The sequence below is a fragment of the Suricata suricatta genome, chromosome 7 (genome assembly GCF_006229205.1).
Source record: "Suricata suricatta isolate VVHF042 chromosome 7, meerkat_22Aug2017_6uvM2_HiC, whole genome shotgun sequence".
In the NCBI taxonomy this organism is placed as follows: Eukaryota; Metazoa; Chordata; class Mammalia; order Carnivora; family Herpestidae; genus Suricata; species Suricata suricatta.
Window position 1 is genome coordinate 33,095,279 of NC_043706.1, and position 16,049 is coordinate 33,111,327.

The following is a 16,049-nucleotide window of genomic DNA, read 5'->3' on the forward strand; positions in this document are numbered from 1 at the left end:
GGGGGGTGGGGGCTGCGGGGAAGCAGGGGGCGGGGCGCGCAGGGGGGAGGGCACCGGCCGGGAGGGGCGGAGCCGCGCGGGGCCGCCCCCAGTCGGCGTTCGGGCTGCCCACCCCGCGGCTTCGCGACCTGAGGCTACTCCCGGCCTTCCCGCGCCTAGGCGCTCCGCTCCCCGCCTGCCTGTACCACTGTCCCAAATTCTCCCTGCACGCCGGGCCTTACCCCACCTCCCCAGGACCCCACCGCAGTTCGGGGCTTTGGCCTGGGCGGGGCTGAGGGCGGAGCTCCCGCCTAGCCGGCTGGACTCCCGTCGGGGTGCCGCGTCACGAAGAGCCCGGGGAAGCCGGAGCGCACGGGCCTCGGGGTTCCCTACCCGCCTCCCCCACCCCACGAGTCCCGAGCCGCCGAGGCGGAGCACCCTCTTCAGCTCGAGATCCCGCCCCCAGTTCCCGGGGCCCCAGACCCCGCCCCACCCTGGCGACTGCGCCCTCCATGCCCGGACCCGGTTTGTCTGGTTCTCCCCGAGAGGCTTGTTTCTCGAATTTCTCCCTTTCCCCCTCTTCCCGGACCTCCGGGACCCTCCCTCTCGGCCCGAGGCCCCCGCGGGGGGCGTCTCGACACTACGAGCCCGCCGAGTTTCGGTAGGACCGGCGCGGGGCGCGGGGGGAGGGGACGCGGGAGCGCCCCGGGCCTGGGCGGGAGCGGGGGGGAGGGGGGTGGGGAGGGAGGCCTCCAGCCCGCCCTCCGGACCTCTCCCGCGCTCCGGACCCCTCCCGCCGCCTAGTTCTCGGCACGCACTGAAGAACCACTGCTCGCTGGTCCTGGGACGCGGCTTTACTGGGGGATTTGGGTACCCGGTCTTCGTCCCCCATCACCTACCCCCTCCCCCGAACCCGCCCCGCTCCGCGGAGCCCTAGTGAGATCCTGGAGGGGGTTAAAACAACACTGACTACTGCTCCTGGACAGGAAGTGACTGGGGCGCGGGGCGGGGAAGGGGGGCGGCTAGCGAAGCGGCGCAGGCTAGCTCCGCGACCAGATGTGTGGCTCCCAATTCCAGATGTTCTTCATCTCTGTCGGACCGCCGTCTGCGCTCCTCCCCTGCCTCGGTCTGGGCCGAGCTGGGGAGTGGATGGAGGTCACTCGGAGACAGTGAGGGGTCAGTCCCCGACAAGAGAGGAGTCTTAAGTGGGGGCTTTGGTGAATAGACCCTGCAACCCTCCACCAAATCCATTCCCCCACCCTCGGAGGGCTCTGGGGGTGCTGGGGGCTGCTGGGGTCACTCGCAGGCCAGCTTCCCGTCGAAACTGGAGAGGGCGATGGCGAAGGCCTGCAGGGCGCACAGCGGGTACCGGTAGTCTAGAGTGAAGGCGTCCTCGGCCACGCGGCCGAACTGCAGGACAATGTAGTCGGCTGTGGACACAGACAGGGGTGCGGGTGGCCCCCGACCTCCTGGGTCCCCATTTCTGGCAGACGGCCCCTTCCACATTGGGACAGTTCCCCTCCCTTGCAGTGGGACCCTAATCCTCAGCCATCCTCTCAATTATTCACCCTCCACCCAGCCACCCCTTCTTATCTGGCCCAGCCAGCCCCACCTGCAGGTTTACCAGACTTCTGACTGACTGTAAGCCCCTGAGGGCAGAGACCCTGCCTTATCTTCTGCCACCTAGGGCTATGTGTATGACAGGCACTTAAATATAGGAACCTGTCACACTTCCCCAAGACTAGAATCCTGCTTTTCTTTCCAGTGTCTCTGGGCCTCATTCCTTCTTCCCATCCCCAGATATCAAGTCCCATCTTAAACTGCCAGGCTCTATCTTCTTAACTAGCCCCCTGAATCCTTCCTTATCTAGTGGCTCCACTCAACCCCATCCCATATCTGGTCCAGGTTCCCAACCTTAGTCCCAACACCTCCCCCCAGCATCCATAGGGACAGGAAGTTGCTAAAAATACCCCTGATCTCTGCAGACCAGGCTCCACCAGAAATGTGATCTGGAGAGCAGTTTTCCAAGGCCTTGGGGACAGGTGACACTGGGGAGACATCCCTTGGATGGAGTGGTGGGTGGAGGAGTTGATCAATGTTAGCCAATCCTAGGAACCCAGGGTCCCCTGGGAGAGATCTTTCCATCCCCAAACTTCCTCAACCCTAGTGGGAACCTCTCCCCCAGGCTTGTAACAGGGACATTTTTACTTAATTGTGTTTTCTGGGCATCTTCCACCCCCCCCTAACTCCTTGAGGCCAGGGCTTTGACTTTACTTGAGAGGACAAGGGAGTAGGCATTCAGAAATGCTTGCTTAATATTCCCTCCCCTACAAGGCAGCCATCCTGAAGGCGCTGGGAGCTGGGGCTCTGGAGCCATACCACCTGTGTTCTTAAGCCAGCTGTCCCCCTCATTTGCTTTATGACCTTGGGGAAGTTACTTAACCTCTCTGTGCCTCCGTTTTCTCATCTGCCAAATAGGGATAGTAAGAATGCCTTCCTCACAGAGTTGTTGAAAAGATTAAATGGTTCAGGATCTGTAAAGTCCAGAGAATAGTGCCTAGCATGTAGGAAGCCCTGTGTATGTGTTTTTGAAATGAATTCCGATGGCCAGCGGAACGCCCTGGAGTTGCTGACTTTGGGGAAGGCGCTGCCCTCTTGGAGCCTCAGCACCATCTTTGACCACATAGAGGTTGCGCTGTCAGTGGTTTTCAAGCTCAGCAGATTAATCCTCCCTTCAACACTGTCTTTCTTACCCAGGGCAGTATCCCAGTATCTGGCCCAGGCTCTGGTCAATCCTAGAAAGAAGGCCTGGAACAATGAGCCCCAAGACACCTGCTTGGAATATCTGAGACTCCCGGGAGCATAGGGTCAATGCCCCTGCAGAAGGGAATGACCTTCCTGGGTGTTCTGGCTCCAGCAATAAAGGACAGCTCTGCGCATGTGTGTGTATGTGAGAAAGAGAGAGAGAGAGTGAGTGAGAGCATGCAGGAGAGGTGGTGTGGAAAGGCCTGAGTGGGGGCTGGGGTTCTGGTGGTGGTGGCTTGGGCCCTCCGATACTCACGGTCATCAGCGTGAACAATCTGGAAGTTCTTGACTGAGGCTTGTGTGACTCGGCCCTGGAAGTTGAGGGTGTAGGAGCCACTGTCTTCATTCCAGATGGGGGGCTTGTTGTGCAGTTCGATTAGGCTCTCCAGTGTCTTGTTCTGCCAGCGCACCAGCAACCCATCGCTGGCCTGGGGTGCCAGCGGAGGGGGAGAGGGGGTCAGGGAGAGGACAGTTAGAGGGGGCCGAGGTGTCTCAGGACTGAGGGGAAGGGGCCTAGGGGCCTGGGTGTGTCTGTATATCTGTGCTAGTGTGCAGCCTGGATGTGGACATCCGTTCAGGGGATCCTGGAGAGCACGATTGGTCCCTGTGGGGTCTCGTGGGCATGGGATGCTCCTGTGAGAATGAGGTTTTGCAGTGGGATGCCGAAGCGGAGGGTTAGAAAATGGAAAGTAGTAGCTGGCACACAGTAGGTGCTCTGTGCTGTTGGTACCCAAGGGGTCTTAGGAATGGCTGTGTGCTGGTACCTGACTGCAAGGATGAACTAGACATTCTAGGACCTACAAGGAGCTCACAGTTTGTTCCTGGGGAGAAGGGTAAACAGTTCAAATAAAATGTCCTGGAAGAGAGTTTCTTGAAGGTAGGCATGGTGTCTATCTGCTAGTGCTCTTGAGATATTTCTTTCCTGAGTTTCCTGAGACATTCATGCCTTAGAGGGAGTCCATTCAAGATCTCCTCCTCCCAGAAGCCTTCCTGACCCTGTGTCTGACTTAGACGTCTTAGCTCTGAGTCTCTATAACACTTTGCTCGCATGGTTTCTCCCACTGTACTCTAATGGGCTGAGCATTAGATACTCAAAGCACAGGTGTAGTCATTCATTCATATCCCCGTGCCTCAGTTTCCCTCACAACAGAATGTTGTAAGGATTAAATAAGTTAATAGTGCAGGGATTGTTATTCAAATCGGTTCCTGGCACAGAGTAAATGCTCAATAAATATCACTGTTCTGATGGTAACTGTTGTGTTGATTTGGGATCCTCAGTGCCTGGCTTGAATGAATGATCATAGAATGAATGAGCTGTGAAATGATACAGAATTACCTAAAGCAGCACTGGGTGGCTCTTACAAAGCCCAAACGTGCCCAGGACGCACTGCCTCTGGAGCATTTGTGTGTTTATTCCAGGCACGGAAGGAGCGACTGCGGGACCCCACATGCCTCGTGCCCCGTGGGTTGGCCAGGCCTCTGGATGTGGTGTGACTTCCCAGCAGGAAGGGATGCGTGATCAGCTGACGGCTGTGCTTTTTCGTGGTAAATGAGTAAAGTGACTTCACTGTGAGTATGGAACATGCCAGTCCGCCTGCTTCTGAGATCTCGGGCTCACTGACCCGCAGCAGAGCAAGGGACTGCCGCTGAAGGAGGCCACCTTTCCCCGGGGCAGCTCTCCATCATACTCTATACCTTACAGCCTCACACACACACACACACACACACACACACACACACACACACACACACAAGCAACCTTTGCTTTTTAAAGTAAAAGTCAAATCATGTCACTCCTGAAAACCCTGCTGTGGCTTCCTGTTTCTGCCAGAGTGAAAACCAGTTATACAAGTCCAATCTGCCCCTCACTCTCACCTCTCACCTCAAACCCACCAGGCCCCACCCTGCCTCAGGGCCTTTGCACTGGCTCTTCCCACTGCCTGGATGCTCTTTCCCCAGATATCTACCAGCTTGCTCCCTCACCTCCTTCAGGTCTTTGCTCACATGTCACCTCGTCAGTGAGGCCTACTCTGGCCACCATATTTAATATGGAACACACACACACTTCTCGCCTTCCGTCTGTTCGCCTTTTTCTTTCTTTCCGAACCACTTATCACCTTCTATTGTACTACACAATTTATTTACTCATCACAATTAGTGTCTGTTGTCTTTCTCCTCCACTAGAATGCCAGCCTCATGAGCACAGATCTTTGTTTTATTGACTGGTATCTTCCTGTTTCCTAGAATAATACTCAGCACTCAGTATACGTGTGTTGGATGAATATATGAATGGATGATCTGGGGTAAACTGGGAAAAAAATAGGAATAACCCTCATTGTATTTGTTTCATTGAATTCAATGACAAAACCCCCAGATTCATTCCTCCAGTTTCCAGGATGAATTTGTGACACAGGATGATGCCTGTGCTCCAGAAGTTGGGTATGGGCAAGCTGAGTCCCCACCCCCCAGCTCCCCAGGAAGGGTCACGAGTGAGTCACGTGGGAGCAGGACCCTCGGGAGGTGTGTCAGGGAGGTGCTGGGCTCACATTTCGCGGTCGGATGGGGACCCTCTCATCCTCCGTATTCATGCCAGGAATGATGACCGTCATGCGCCGCGGACCTCGGAAGCCCAACACGTTGGTTTCCTGGGAGGGAGACACCTGTTAGGTCGGCGCCTGCAAAAGGGAGGGTGCTGCCAGGGGGCCCAGGCCGCGTTCTCACGTAGATCACAGCTGCCAGCTCCTGCCGAAGGTGCCCCACGTTCGTGCTGCCTCCGCGGTGCGGGTTCTGCCCGTTGTCATAGACGGTGAAGCGGTTGCCCAGGAGGTTGGACCTGCGAGCAGGGTGGGGCTGAGGGGACTCCATACCCCTCCTCCAAGACCTTTGCTCCCAGCCCTGCGGCAGCTCGCAGAGGAGCAGAGCTTCCCCCGCCAAGGGTGTGGGTTTCTTAGGACAGAGCAATTCCTGTCCGCTGTCCCATGCTTCCCTCAGGAGATCTTCTCTATTTCTTTTTTTAATTTTTAATGTTTATTTTTGAGAGAGAGAGACAGAGAGACAGAGAGACGGAGCGACAGAGCACAAGCAGGGGAAAGGAAGAGAGAGATGGGGACACAGAATCGGAAGCAGGCTCCAGGTTCTGAGCTGTCAGCACAGAGCCCGACGTGGGGCTCGAACCCACAGACCATGAGATCATGACCTGAGCCGAAGTGGGATGCTCAATTGACTGAGCCACCCAGGCGCCCCTCAGGAGATCTTTAAAATTGCTTCTGGAGGGACACTGGGCAGCCTTCAGATCTCAACTCTCTCTCTTAACTGTGTGACTCTAGGAAAGCTAAACTCTCTGAGCCTCAACTTCCTGCTCTGTAAAATGGGCACAATAACAGTATTTTCCTCATTTGGTCAATGAAAGGATTAAGTGGATTAATCTTTGGAAATTAGAACTATGCCTGACACATAGGTAGGCTTTAATTTACCTAAGTGTTTATTAACTACATAAATAAAAGAAATAAGGCCTGACTCAGGGATTCACCTTCCCCTTACCTCTCAGATTTAGTGAGGATTAGATGAGGTGTATGGGGAGACACAGCACATTGTTTATTCATTCACTTAGTGAATGTTTATTGAGTAGCTACTATGTACCAGGTGCCAGGAATTCAGCCATGAACAAGACAGGCATGGTCATTGCCCTCCTGGACCTTGTGACCTGTTCCAAGTGAGGTCTCTGGTCCAGCAGCCTGGGCATCACCTGGGTGCTTATTACAGATGACGAGGGCTCCTGGGGGGCTCAGCTGGTTAAGCATCCAACTTTTGGTTTCAGCTCAGGTCATGATCTCATAGCTTGTGAGTTTGAGCCCCACACTGGGCTCTGTGCTGACACATGGAGCCTGCTTCGGATTCTCTCCTTCTCTCTGCCCCCCCCTCCTCTGCTCACCTGTGCTCTCTCTCTCTCTCTCTCTCAAAATGAATAAACTTAAAAAAAAAAAAAGAAATGAATCTTGGGGGCACCTGGGTGGCTCAGTCAGTTAGACATACAATTCTTGATCTCTGCTCAGGTCATGATCTCACAGTTCGTGAGATCGGGCCTCACATAGAGCTCTGAGGTGACAGTGCAGAGGCTGCTTGAGATTCTCTCTCTGTCCCTCTCCCACTTGCCCTTTCTCTCACAAAATAAAAAAACTTAAAAAAAAGTGAAAAGTCTTGTCCCAAACCCAGATCCACTGAACCATTTTGACAACACTGTCAAGTGACCTCTATACACATTAACGTATGGGAACCCCTGGGTGAGGGGACACTGCCAGGCACAGGGAGACGAAAGCGACCCACCACAGCGCCCTTGCTGCCCCTGAGCCTCCCAGTCCCACCTCAGCTTCCCAATGAAATTCTCCCCTCCTCGCGACAGATTGGTCGGGTCGCTGGAGATGAGGTAATTGGCCGTCTTGCTCCGTTTCCGCTTCCTGCCAGCCAAGAGGAACACCTGGGGAGACGGGTCAACAGGTGGGAGAGGAGGGGAGGAGAGGTGATTGAAGGAAGGGGATGGGTGGGGGGAGAGAAAAGGCTTATTTGCCCTGTGGCCACACCCCCCCACCCCAATTTGGGCTCTAGCCCCACCCCCAGCCTGGGTCCTGCCCCCTGCTCTCTCTCGCCTCTCCCCTACCCACCTTCTTCTCTGTGTCCAGGTGCAGGAAGTAGGAGGGATACAGGCCCCGATCCATGCCCTTCTTGTCCCGGGTCAGCCTGCAGCGAACCGTGCGGCCCTGGGGGGCTGGCCGAAGCACAAACTCCCGGGGCTCGTCCACTTCCACGGGTGGAGACGGGGCTCTCTCCTCCTTCTGGGTCGGGGCACAGCATGTATCAGGCTGGAGCCCTAGCTCCTCTGCCCTCAGCAGGTCCCCGGAGCTGGGACACAGGCAGGGCAGGCCGGACAACTCACCGCTTTCTGTGGGAAGAGAACAGACAGGCCGGCTAGGGTGGGCTGGGCCCCTCCCCTCGCCCAGCAGCTGGCAGGCTGTGCTAGGAGGCTCTGGGGAGCTGGCACTTTGTTATTATTCTGCTTAGCTTGTGGTTAAGAGCCTGCACTCTGGAACCAGACAGCTTGGGTTCAAATCCTGATTCCACCACTACCTCTTTACCCAGCTTTTTAAAAACATTTTTTTAATGTTTACTTATTTTTGAGAGAGAGAGAGAGAGAGAGAGAGAGAGAGAGAGAGCATGAGCAAGGGAGGGACAGAGAGAGAGAGAGGGAGACACAGAATCTGAAGCAGGCTCCAGGCTCCGTACTGTCAGCATGGAGCCCGATGCAGGGCTCGAACTCACGAACTATGAGACGGTGACCTGCACCAAAGTCAGATGCTAAAATGACCAAGCCACCCAGGTGCCCCAACTCTTTACCCAGTTTAACAGTGACTCAGTGTTTTCTTTCTTTATTTTTTTTTAATGTTTATTTATTTTTGAGAGAGAGAGAGACAGTTTGAGCAGGGGAGGGTCAGAGAGAGAGGGAGACACAGAATCTGAAGCAGGCTCCAGACTCTGAGCTAGCTGTCAGCACAGAGCCCAACGCAGGGCTCGAACCCACGAACCGTGAGATCATGACCTGAGCCAAAGCTGGACACTTAACCAGCTGAGCCACCCAGGCGCCCCAGTGACTCAGTGTTTTCATCGGAGAAATATGTAAGTTGGGGCTGGGTACCTGGGACAGACCCTACTTAATTGATGTATTTAACAAACACTCCTATAAAGCCTACCAACGTGCTAGGCATTGTTCTAAGAATCTTCCAAATATTGCATAGTTTAATTCTTTTCTCAGTAACTACTGACATAGTTGTCCAATTTTACTGATGAAGGAGCTGAGGCTCAGAGAAGTTAAGAACCTGCCCAAGTTCACACACCTAGTAAGAAGTGTAACTGGGCTTTAAATGCTCCCCAGCCTCTTATTAGAGCAAGGGCCTTAGAAAGACCTTCCTTCATGTGGACGCGATGTCACGGGGTGAACTGAGGTGAGGCTGAAGGTTCGAACTGCTGTGCTCTAAGCACAGAGTGTCACAGAAGGATTAGCTACTGCTGTCATTATAGTGGACAGTGGACACCCAAAGAATATAGTACCCATCCCCCAACATGAGCCCCAGGGGCCCCCGTCTCCTGGTATTCACACCCTGTGTAGTCCCCTTCCACACTATCAGGGTCAGTGTTTCTGATGGACGGGGGGTGGGGTTGTCACTTCTAAAACTAGGTCATAAAAGATATGGTGGCTTCTCCTTGCTGTCTTTCGCGGGCCACTCCTGAGCCCTGAGAGAAGTTGGCTGCTGTGTCATTAGAACAGGCAGCCCTACAGAGCGGGCTCCAGCCAACAGCTGTGACAGTGAACCATTCTAGAAGTGGATTCTCTGTTTCCAGTCAGGCTTTCAGAGTGACCCCAGACCCAGCCGACATCTTGACTGCCACCTCACGTGAGCCCTGAGCCGGCAGTGCGTGCCTCGCTTAGCCACTCCTAGATTCCCGACTTCCAGAAATGAAGAAAATAAATGTTGTTTTAAGGCACTGCGTTTTGGGGTGGTTTGTTACCCAGCAATACAGAGGTAAGACCACGGATGAATAAATAAGCTTATTTTGGGGGCGCCTGGGTGGCTCAGTCAGTTAAGCGTCTGGCTTCATCTCAGGTCATGATCTCACAGTTTGTGGGTTTGAGCCCCACATTTGGCTCTGAGCTGACAGCTAGCTCAGAGCCTGGAGCCTGTCTTCTGATTCTGTGTCTCCTTCTCTCTCTGACCCTCTCCTGCTCGTGCTGTCTCTTTCTCTCTCAAAATAAATAAAACATTTTTAAAAATTAAAAAGAAAATAAGCTTATTTTGCTCATGGAAAAACTCCTCATGGCGGTTTGGTGACTTTACACCCTAGGGCGGCCGCAGCTCACAAAGCTGAGGCTCTCTGCCCTCATGTTCTGTCCCTCCTAAGAGGGGAAGCCAAGATTCTCACCCCCATTTCCCGAAAGAGGAGTGAAGGAGTGTGGGCTACTTGAGAGCCACCGAGAAGCCGAGGTTGGCCGTTTTGGCCGCGGGCAGGTTCGGACCGTGTGCGAGGTGAAGCAGGCCCCTTAGCCTGCGGCCAAATGAGCATCCACTCTGGGGCGCTCCAGAAGAAATTTGGAAACACAAGACAATGTCTGGAATGCGCTGTGGAGAAAGCCAGAGCGTATCCAAACGTTCCCACAGCTGTGAATTTCTAGAGCCTACCGTACTGAAGGCTGGGCCACGGTTATGCTCCCCGTGGGAGATACTAAACTGGCCTTTTGGTTTATGTATCGGTATCTGGTGAGGTGGGCTCGTGTGAATCAGCCCCCCAAGACCTGACCACTCCTGAGCAAACCCCTAAGCCCACGTGGCCAAGACCCCGGCCCTGCCCTCATGGTGATCTCTCCGCTCAAGGAAACCAATTTCTCAAAGACTTTCAGCACGTGCTCTCTCCAGTTGGCTCTTCCTCCTGCTTAGTTCTGCCCAGGGAGAATGGAATGGATGCTGGTGGGCCTAGGGCAGGGCTCTGGAGCCCCAGGCTTTCAGTGGTAACCCTTTCATTGCTGGAAGGTTGGGTGGTCCCAGGTCGGGTAGCAGAAATCACTTGGAGAAGAAATTAGAGCAGTAGTGTAAAAATATTCTACCAACTCCTACAGTCAGCCAGTGTGCCCAAGGGTGAATACACATGTCCCTATCTGCCCTTAAGTTCTAGAAAATCAGTGTCCCGGGGCGCCTGGGTGGCTTGGTTGGTTAAGCGTCCAACTTCAGTTTAGGTCATGATCTCACAGTTCATGAGTTTGAGCCCTGCATCAGGCTCTGTGCTGACAGCTTGGAGCCTGGAGCCTGCGTCAGATTCTGTTTCCCATCCCCTGCTCGTCCTCTGTCTCTCTCTCTCTCTCTCTCTCTCTCAAAAATAAAATAAAACATTAAAAAAAGAAAATGGGTGTCTCTTCATGTGGGGGCTGTGTGAGCATCTCTGACCATGTCTGATGTTAGGCTGCAGAGGGGAGGGTTTAGAGCCCAGATAACATCAGGCCCCCAGGGCCTAATCCCAGCCTGGTGACCCCACAATGGCCTTTTCTGTTCTCCCAAGTCTGGTGCCCTTTGTCCTCCTATCCTGTCATCAGAGAGGGAGTCCAGGTTCTAACCCCAAGTGACTTCATGGCCCCAGCCCCCCAACGAGGTTCCACACTCTAATCCCCCAAACCCAGGCCCTGCCGCAGCTCCCTGAGGACCTCAGCCCCCCCTCCCCTCCGGGCCCCCACCTTTTTGCCTTTTCCTTTCGCTTTGCCCTTCTGGTTGCTGTTCTTTGTCACAGAAGCTACGACTTCTTCTTCCTCTTCCTCTTCCTCCTTCCTCTCCTCTTCTGAGGCTCTGGGAGTCCCTGGGCATGGATGGGGAACAACCTGTTAACCCCTTACCCTGCGGAGCACTTCATGGTTTGCAAAGTACTTCTAACACCCACGTCTCACATGGACCCTCCCCACCACCCCAAGAGAATAATCCCATAGTACTACTATCAGGGCCTCAGAAAGGCCACGACACCTGCCTTAATGGCCACATAGCTATTAAAGTGGGGGTCACGGTGCCCCCAAATCTTCTGACTCCAGACCCCAGGACTGCCTCTAGATGTCAGAGGCTACTGCCACCCACCTTTTTTCTTTGGAGCTTTCTCCGCTGGGCCATGGTCCCCAACCAGAAACATGGCCGCTGGGCTCTTCTTTCTCATTCTGGCCGGGCTCATTGAGGGGTCCTTGTCAGCCTCCCCGGACCCTGTGTGTGTGGGTGTGAAGGCGTCACCCTCCACCACACCCAGAGTCCCCTGTTCTCCCAGAGGCCAGTCTCACCTTTCTTCTTGGTCTTTCTCATCTTGGTCCCGTCCCCCGCTGGTGCCTCCTTCTTCTTGATGCGAAGAGGTTTGAGTGGGGGGACAGGGCTTTCCAGGTCCCCTGGAAATGGAAGTAGGAGTTAGACAAAGAAGAGCCTTTTGGGACTGAAGGCCACCTTCCAACCCACCCATCATGGCCTGAGGTAGGCCCAGAGTCTGTCTTCTGCTCATCAGGTTTTAATCCTGAGTCCATAAAGGGCTGGACAAATACAGGAATGAAGGAATGAATGAATGAGTGAATGCCTCCGACTGAGCCTCTGAATGCCAGCTCCCGTGTCTTCTCCCCCAGAAAACCCCCTCTGACAGGTGATACAGAGAGCGGTCTCTCCCTCCGGCAGAGGCCCAAGGTCCCCACTACCTGTCCGTCTAGCCCAGACCCGGATACCTGCAGGGCGAGGTGCCAGGCCAGCGGGCCTTCACGGCATGCATTCACTGATGGATTTTTACAGTAATCACTTTGATACTTCTATGGGAATTACAACAATAATTCATATTGAATTTTTCTTTTTTAAAAGCTACAAAATCGCAAAGAAAACGGAAATCCTCTGCCATCCCTGGCTCACAGAGCCCCCAGGCAGGCAGTGGTGGGGACCTGCACACACATCCATGTACTCAAGGACCTTCAGAGGGAAGACACCACCAGGGAGAGAAACGCTTGCATCCAGGCACTGGGTAACTTTCTGATGTCTGAATTCTGGCGTATCCTCAAGGCCCAGGGCCACTGAAGGACACAGCTAGTTTTCCATGGCCCTGTGCTCCGTCTTTACCCTCAACACTCACCCTTCTGGCCCTGGGCCTTGGCCCTCCTCTCCTTGATGCCTGCGGAAGTCTTCTCTTTAGGAGGCTTCTTGGAAGGCAAAGGGATTCTCTCTTTCTTTTCCTCCTCCTCCTCTTCCTCTTCATCTTCATGGTCCTCTTCTTCCTCCTCCTCATCCTCTGTAGGCAGAAACTCCTCATAATGGGGGCTGGGATGGGTCCCATTAGCTGAGATCTCGGTCCCTCCACATTGCTGGGAAATGAGAGCCAGAGGCTCTCCTGGAATAGGAGCGGAGGAGGAAGGGAGCGACCCCAGGCTGCTTGGGGGAGTGAGCTGGGGTTGGGGGGGACAGCTAGGGGCCAGACAATCCCGTTTGGGGAGCTGCCCTTGTCTGGAGCACCATCCCCCCTCTGTCTCTCTCTGGGACCCTCACCTCACACACACCTGCCTGTCTTCCAGTCTGACCCTTCCCGGCTCCTGCCACAGCGCCTGCGCTGTTTCTGCCACGTCACTTCTCCCTGCCCTTGTCTGTTTCTGACCTCCAGCCCAACCCATCTGGGCTACCTCTGGCCCCTAGCTGTACTTGAAGACCAAACTCTCTTAACCCCTCCGTGCCTCAGTTGCCCCATCTGGAAAATGGACTAAAGAACAAGAGAATAAAGTTTGTTTCTGGCTCAAACAGAAGGCCAGAGAAGGGGAGGCCGTTTCCCCGAGTTTTCAGCCTCTGAGGCTGTTCCTGTCCAGCCCCCTGGCTCCTTCTCTCCATCGCCCCCCTCCCGCCCTTCCTGCCCCTCCAGCTCCTCTCACCGTCCACAGCATCCGGGGCTCGCGCTACCAGGAAGGTTTCCCGCGGGTCGCGTTTGGCCTCTGGGTCCCTGAGGAACTTGGCATAGATGGTCCGCGCCCGGGCCTCGGGCGGCTGCGGGGATGGCTCCTCCCGTGGCTTCCCCCTCCGCCCGGCTGAGCCGAGAGGCCTGGGTCAGGCAGGGCCAGACCCCCTCCTCCGACGGCGCCCGAGCCCTGGACGCTGCCCCCTCTGACCCCTCACCTTGGGGGTCTCCCTTGGCTTTCACTCATTCCCCCAGCCCCCCCCCCCCCGCACTTCTACCCTGGCTGGCTCCCACCCCTCTGGCTCCCTCCTCTGCACCCCCTCGAGGCTCCAGGACTCCGCTGGCCGCACCCCTCACCCTTGGGGCCACCCTCGAGCTCGGCCCCCCGCCCGCCTCCAGGTTTCCTCCGGGGCTTGGATCCCTCGGGGCCGGGGGACTCAGGGGCCTCTGTCTTCTTCCTCAACTTCTGTCCCTTGATGGGTCGCTGCGGAGTGGGCGTCAGGAGGAGGGAGAGGAAAGAAAGGGGGGCTCTGAGGGCTGCCCATGACCCTCTAATCTCTTGAGCCGCCAGAAATAACTGCGGATTACCGGGAGGGGGACCGTGGGGAACGGTGACCCCTCCCATGCTCATGGCCACCCCCAAGGCTCTAAAGGTCCAGTTCCTCCCCTGGACAGCCCATATCCCCAAACATCCCTTTCTTCAAACACACACACACACACACACACACACACACACACACACACACACACACACACACTGCAGGCAAGCAACCCCCAGCCGCTGCTGAGGGGGAATGCGTCCCACTCCCAGATCTTCTACCCTGAGGGGGTTTACATGCAGTAGTGGGGGGAGGGGCTCTCCCTGCCTCCTTTCCAAGCAAGGGCGACGTACCTGCTTGGGGCGCTGCTGGACCTCCAAGCCTTCCTCCTCATGTCCGCTGAGGGTAGCAAAGGAATCAGACTGTCGTCCTCCCCTCTTCCTGCCCCTCCCCAACCCCTCCACCTGGGCCCCCCAGGGTTCAGGTAGGTCGAGGTGGCAGGGTGGGGGACACTTCCGGACCTGTCTGAGGCCCACACCTCTCGGAGGGTGTCATCCTGCAGGGGCATGGTGCTTTGGCCTGTCCACACCCCCTGCTCTGGTCACCTGCAGCTCTAGGAGCCTCCGGTCCTCTGGTCCCTCCCCCAGCTAATCCGGGCTCATCTTCACCCCACCTCCCGCTGGTGGGAGGTGCTCCTGCCCATGAACCCCTCCACCCCCCCAGCCCAGCCTGGAGCCTCAAACCACCTGGAGCTGAAAGATGCCATCACTGTGCCAGCCCTCTCTCCCCGCACCCAGCTTTAGGTTAGAGGTGCTGAGTCGTGATTCGTTGGGGGTCAGTGGTGTGTGGGAAGAAAATATTAGATCAGATCCTGTATTTATCTTTATTTTTCATAAAAAATAAGAACTAGGATTTATTAATAGTTAATATATATGGATCAACAGAAGCTTTGTGTGTATATGGTACTTAGTGAGAAATATGCCTAATTGTGGGTAAATTTTTTTTTTTTTTACGGATAGGGAACATGCTTTTTTAAAAGTTTAGAGACCAGAGATACAGTATTTTGTGTGTGTGTGTGTGTGTGTGTGTTTGTTTGTTTGTTTGTTTGTTTTTAGGTTATCTCTGTGCCCAAGGTGGAGCTCAAACTCAGGACCCCACTCATGACATGGAGATTAAGAGTCACCTGCTCTACCAACTGAGCCAGTCTGGTGCCCCCCAAGGATACAGCGTTGGTGTGATTAATATCATAGGAGGAGTTTGGTTAAATGTTGAGGAAGTCCAGAGGAGGGCCTCCAATCAGGTGTCCTGAAGGCTTCCTGCAGTCTGATCTAAGATTTAGAAGTTAAGAAAAGGCACCTGAAGGGGTGTCTGGGTGGCTCAGTCAGTTGAGCGTCTGGCTTTGGCTCAGGTCATGATCTCGCGGTTAGTGGGTTCAAGACCTGCGTTGGACTCTGTGCTGACAGGTAGCTCAGAGCCTGGAGCCTGTCTTCAGATTCTGTGTCCTTCCCTGCTCAAGCTCTCGCTCTCTCTCTCTCTCTCTCTCTCTCTCTCAAAAATAAATAAAACATTAAAAATTTAAAAAAGGGGGGGGCACCTGAGTGGCTCAGTCACTTAAGTGTCCAGCTCTTGATCTTGGCTCAGGTTGTGATCTCACAGTTTGAGCCCCGCATCAGGCTCCTCGCTGACAGCTTGGAGCCTGCTTGGGATTCTCTCTCTCCCTCCTTCTCTCTCTCTCTGCCCCTCCCCTGCTCATGTTCTTTCTCTCTCTTTAAGTAAACAAATAAACTTAAAATTTTTTTAAAGATGAGGATCAGGAATTCTACAGGTAAAAAGAAAAAATCGGGATAGGCTACCTGGAAAGGGAAAAGGGAAAGGCCTAGAGATTGGAAATAGCCAGATATGTTCAAAGATTTAGCACTAGGAGGTAGGCAGTCCTTTCACAAATGGGTTAGCCCTGAGCTCTGCCACTTAAGGGCTGAATGTCCTTGGGTGACTTACTTAGCCTCTCTGAGTCTCCATTTCCTCATTTATAAAATGGGCTCGACTTGGTAAGGACACTGTTTAGATGCAGTGAGATGGGCAGGTGGAAAGGGGCACACGGTGAGCACTCAGTGATTGGTAATAGTATGCACCCCTTTTCAGTACATTTGCATTTCATCTCTTTCTCCTTAACACAACACAACTTGACATACATTTGGGGTTCATTTTTTGAATGAGTTAATGAGTGCATTTTAAATTTCATTTGAT

General features: G+C 54.5%; 2 protein-coding genes across 3 annotated transcripts in view; both read right to left on the reverse strand.

Moving 5' to 3' along the window:
* The window catches only part of TEAD3 (TEA domain transcription factor 3), a 23,914-nt gene extending 23,043 nt beyond the window's left edge, over positions 1 to 871 (reverse strand). The window contains exons 1-2 of the mRNA XM_029943161.1: positions 854 to 871; positions 222 to 690 (exon numbers count right to left, since the gene is read on the reverse strand). Of these exons, the coding sequence (XP_029799021.1) occupies positions 222 to 690; positions 854 to 871 (487 nt within the window). The remainder of the gene's footprint in view (positions 1 to 221; positions 691 to 853) is intronic.
* TULP1 (TUB like protein 1) lies at positions 834 to 14,370 on the reverse strand. Of its 2 annotated transcripts, XM_029944559.1 has the most exons (15): positions 14,324 to 14,370; positions 14,156 to 14,201; positions 13,657 to 13,747; positions 13,241 to 13,393; positions 12,457 to 12,612; positions 11,636 to 11,737; positions 11,442 to 11,561; positions 11,054 to 11,172; positions 7,715 to 7,720; positions 7,443 to 7,613; positions 7,146 to 7,258; positions 5,506 to 5,617; positions 5,331 to 5,429; positions 3,041 to 3,212; positions 834 to 1,409 (listed from the first exon to the last, which is right to left on the reverse strand). In XM_029944559.1, exons 1-15 carry the CDS (start codon positions 14,368 to 14,370, stop codon positions 1,276 to 1,278), a joined length of 1,641 nt encoding a protein of 546 aa, XP_029800419.1. In that variant the 3' UTR covers positions 834 to 1,275. The 2 variants fall into 2 exon arrangements, with proteins under 2 accessions (XP_029800419.1, XP_029800420.1); XM_029944560.1 differs by lacking the exon at positions 13,241 to 13,393.
* Between the last annotated feature and the right edge of the window lie 1,679 nt (positions 14,371 to 16,049).